This window comes from Arachis duranensis, chromosome 4 (assembly GCF_000817695.3).
Source record: "Arachis duranensis cultivar V14167 chromosome 4, aradu.V14167.gnm2.J7QH, whole genome shotgun sequence".
In the NCBI taxonomy this organism is placed as follows: Eukaryota; Viridiplantae; Streptophyta; class Magnoliopsida; order Fabales; family Fabaceae; genus Arachis; species Arachis duranensis.
The window spans coordinates 16,734,824-16,738,810 of record NC_029775.3 but is presented as its reverse complement, the minus strand read 5'-3'; the positions used below and the strand labels follow the sequence as shown (position 1 = coordinate 16,738,810).

The 3,987-nt window shown below is 53.4% G+C and overlaps 1 protein-coding gene across 1 annotated transcript; it reads left to right on the top strand.

The window, feature by feature from the left end:
• Positions 1-1,034: 1,034 nt before the first annotated feature.
• On the top strand, positions 1,035-2,534 carry LOC107483568 (uncharacterized). The gene has a single exon (XM_016104186.1). The coding sequence runs from the start codon at positions 1,035-1,037 to the stop codon at positions 2,532-2,534; it is 1,500 nt and encodes a 499-aa protein (XP_015959672.1).
• The last annotated feature ends 1,453 nt before the right edge of the window (positions 2,535-3,987 follow it).

Below are 3,987 nucleotides of genomic sequence, written 5' to 3'. Positions count from 1 at the left end.
AAAAATACCGTAAAAAATTAAAACAAAAAAAATGGTATTAGATTTTTATCAGATTTATACTAGGAATTACCTAATTAAAATATCAATCATATAAAAATATATATTAATATTGTTACGGCCCGACCCAAGAAAGAACTTGGGCCTACCCGACCCGAGCACCACCCGACCTCAACGGTTAGGTGACCCGAACCTATCCGACCCGCGCATCCGTTCGGGACAGCTGGCTGCCACAGCTGTGCAAGGAAGCTTCGAAGAAGTTGGGTTCTGCCCTCTTGGGGCCCACACCTGACATGGTATATAAGGGAAGGGTCCTACCCTCCCCCAAGGTACGTCACACTTTCCACCTAACCTATTCCCCGCCTGCACACTAGCTGACTAGAGCGTCGGAGTGTCTTTGCAGGTGACACCCCCTCTTTTTCCTCAACAAGAGCTCGGCTACCCGGCAGATCCGAACCCAGCACGACCACAATTGAAGCGTTCTCACTCCCCCAAACATCCACCCGAATTGTCCGGTAACCGCCCTACCGAACATTGGCGCCGTCTATGGGGACGTTATGGAAGTTGTGCCGGGCCTTGGAGACCAAGGCCGAGCAGCCGGGGCAAAGACGGCAGCCTCTGTCGCATCACCGGGAGGACGGCGAAGGTCCCCCCGGTAACACATTGAACCGCGAATAAGGACGCGAGAGACGCGACCTTTTGGAGGAACTGGCGGTGACAGCGCCCGAATAATGCAAGAGCTATGCCACAGAGTCCAGAATCTGGAATGACAACTAGCTGATCAGGAGCACGATCGGCGGACCACCGATCCTACTTACTCCCCATCCCCGGAGAGCCGGGAGAGAGATTCCCACCGAAGCCACCCCCGGCACACCTCCGCTTCCAGAACGGAAGCGGAAAGCACCCGAGAAGACTCTCCCATCCCGAGGAGACGAAACGACACAATCATCTACTCCCAAGGTAAGGAAACGTACCACACCGGACAAGATCGAGAAGGTGGGGAAGGAACGCCTGTGAGGACGTGGCAACCCGTGATAATGGGCGCCACCCCGTTCCATCGGTCCATCCTTGAGGTCCGGTTGCCGAAGCACTTCGACAAACCGACGGACATGAGGTACGATGGAACTCAAGACCCTCTGGAACACCTCACGGCTTTCGAGGCTAGAATGAATCTGGAGGGAGTAGGGGACGAGGTGAGGTGCCGGGCCTTCCCAGTCACCCTAGCCGGGCCAGCGATCCGGTGGTTTAACGGCCTCCCGCAGGGATCCATCTACGGATTTTTGGACATCAGCCGTGCTTTCTTGGCTCAATTCACAACGCGGATAGCAAAGGCAAAACACCCGATCAACCTGCTTGGGATAACCCAGAGACCCGGGGAGCTGACCAGAAAGTACCTGGATCGCTTTAACGATGAATGCTTGGAAATCGACGGCCTAACCGACTCGGTGGCCAGCCTTTGCCTGACGAACGGCCTCCTGAACGAGGACTTTCGAAAACACCTTACCACGAAACCGGTTTGGACGATGCACGAGATCCAAACGGTGGCTAAGGAATACATAAATGACGAAGAAGTCAGCCAGGTCGTGGCCGCCAATAAACGGCACTCCGGCTACAATCAACCTAGGCAACAAGGTAACGGGGAGAGACACAAAGAACAAGCCAGGGAGGCAGGGCCGACCAAGGTACACAGATCGTTTCCCCGGATCGGAAAGTTCACCAACTACACTCCACTCACTCTTCCCATTGTGGAAGTTTACCAGCAAATAGCCGAAAGAGGGATCTTGTCGAAGCCCCGACCACTCAAGGACCGAACGGGGGGGAACAAGAGCCTCTACTGTGACTACCACAAAGGCTACGGACACCAAACACGAGACTGCTTTGACCTGAGGGATGCACTAGAGCAAGCAATAAGAGATGGCAAACTCTCTGAATTCTCCCATCTCATACGGGAGCCGAGGAGACGGCAACGCGATCAAGACAACGAAGAGGCCAAGACCCGAGCGGCAAAGCGGCGACAAGAGCCAGAAGACAAAGACCATGGTCTCACGGTGATAAACGTAGTAACCGCCAAAAACTCCACGCCGAGGTCTAGGTCAGCTCACAAGAAAGACGCCAAAGTCCTGGCGATCTCCTCCGCCCCAATGCGAAGTTCTAAGAGGCCCCCATGCGTCTCCTTTGGCCCCGAAGACCAATGGTTTGACGAGGCACCCGAGAACCCACTTATGGTCATCACGGCCAGGGTGGGAACCGGCCTCGTCAAAAGAATCCTTGTCGACACGGGGGCAGACTCGAACACCATGTTTCGCAATGTGTTCAACGCTCTAGGATTAAGGGACGCCGACCTATCATCGCACCAACACGGGGTCATTGGATTAGGCGACCACTTCATCAAGCCAGACGGAGTAATATCCTGCCGATCTCTGTGGGACAGGCACAGGGCCGGAGATCGGCAATGGCCGAATTCGTGGTTCTTTGAGATTCCACAGCCTACAACATCATCTTGGGGAGAAAGACGATCAATGATGTTGAAGCGATAATCAACACGAAGCTTCTAGTCATGAAGTTTGTTACCGACGACGGGTCTGTAGGGTGCATAAGGGGAGATTTGGAGACAGCGGTCGCTTGCGACAATGCCAGCCTGTCCTTAAGGAAGAAATCTAAGGAAGCGTCGGGGGTGTTCCTAGCTGACCTAGATGCCAGGGTAGACGACAAGCCCAGACCGGAACCAGAAGGGGACCTGGAAAAGTTCAGGGTCGGCGACACAGAGGAAAAGTTCACGTTCGTCAACAGGAACCTCCCACATGAATTGAAGGAGCCCTTGGTAGAAATGATCAGGGCCAATGGGAATCTGTTTGCTTGGACACCGGCCGACATGCCGGGCATAGACCCCGAAATTATGTCACACCACCTGGCCGTGAAGTCGGATGCGCACCCAGTAGCCCAACAGAGACGAAAGATGTCGCGAGAGAGGGCAGAGGAGGTGGCCAGACAGACGGCCAGCCTCCTAGAAGCAGGTTTCATACGAGAACTAGACTACTCGACATGGCTCTCGAATGTAGTTCTAGTAAAGAAGCACAACGGCAAATGGAGAATGTGCATAGACTACTCCGACCTTAACAAGGCATGCCCAAAAGATTGTTTCCCCCTTCCCAACATAGATGCACTCGTCGACGCTGCGGCAGGTTACCGCTATCTAAGCTTCATGGACGCCTACTCCGGCTACAACCAGATACCGATGCACCGTCCCGACGAGGACAAGATGGCGTTTATAACACCGGAAGGAACCTTCTGTTATAAGGTGATGCCATTTGGGCTAAAAAACGCAGGAGCAACATACCAGAGGCTGATGAACAAGATATTCCACGACCTCATAGGCAAGACTGTAGAGGTCTATGTGGACGACATCCTAACAAAGACAACGCGACCCGTTGACCTTCTGAATGACTTGGCAAGTGTATTCGCCTATCTTCGACAACACGGCATGAGACTCAATCCCCTCAAATGTGCCTTCGCCATGGAAGCTGGAAAGTTCCTAGGATTCATGATAACCCAAAGAGGGGTAGAGGCTAACCCGGAGAAATGCCAAACGATCCTCCAGATGAAGATCCCGGGTTGTATCAAGGACGTCCAGAGGTTGGCAGGACGGCTGACCTCGTTATCCCGTTTTCTCGGAGCATCGGCAGCAAAGGCCCTGCCTTTCTTTAATCTCATGAAGAAAGGGGTAGCGTTCGAATGGACGCCTGCGTGCGAGGAAGCTTTTAGACATTTCAAGGAAATCTTGGCGGCACCCCCAGTTCTCGGAAAACCAAAGGTCGGGGAGCCGCTGTATCTATACCTCGCCATAACAGGAGAAGCCCTGGCCGGGGTTCTGGTAAGATAAGAAGGGAGGGCTCAACAACCGGTCTATTTCGTGAGCAGAGCCTTACAAGGGGCAGAATTAAGGTACAACAAACTGGAAAAACTAGCTCTAGCGCTCTTGACCTCTTCACG

Excerpts from the sequence above, each read along its gene's own strand:
- LOC107483568 (XM_016104186.1), top strand. The coding sequence starts at position 1,035 with ATGGGCGCCACCCCGTTCCATCGGTCCATCCTTGAGGTCCGGTTGCCG.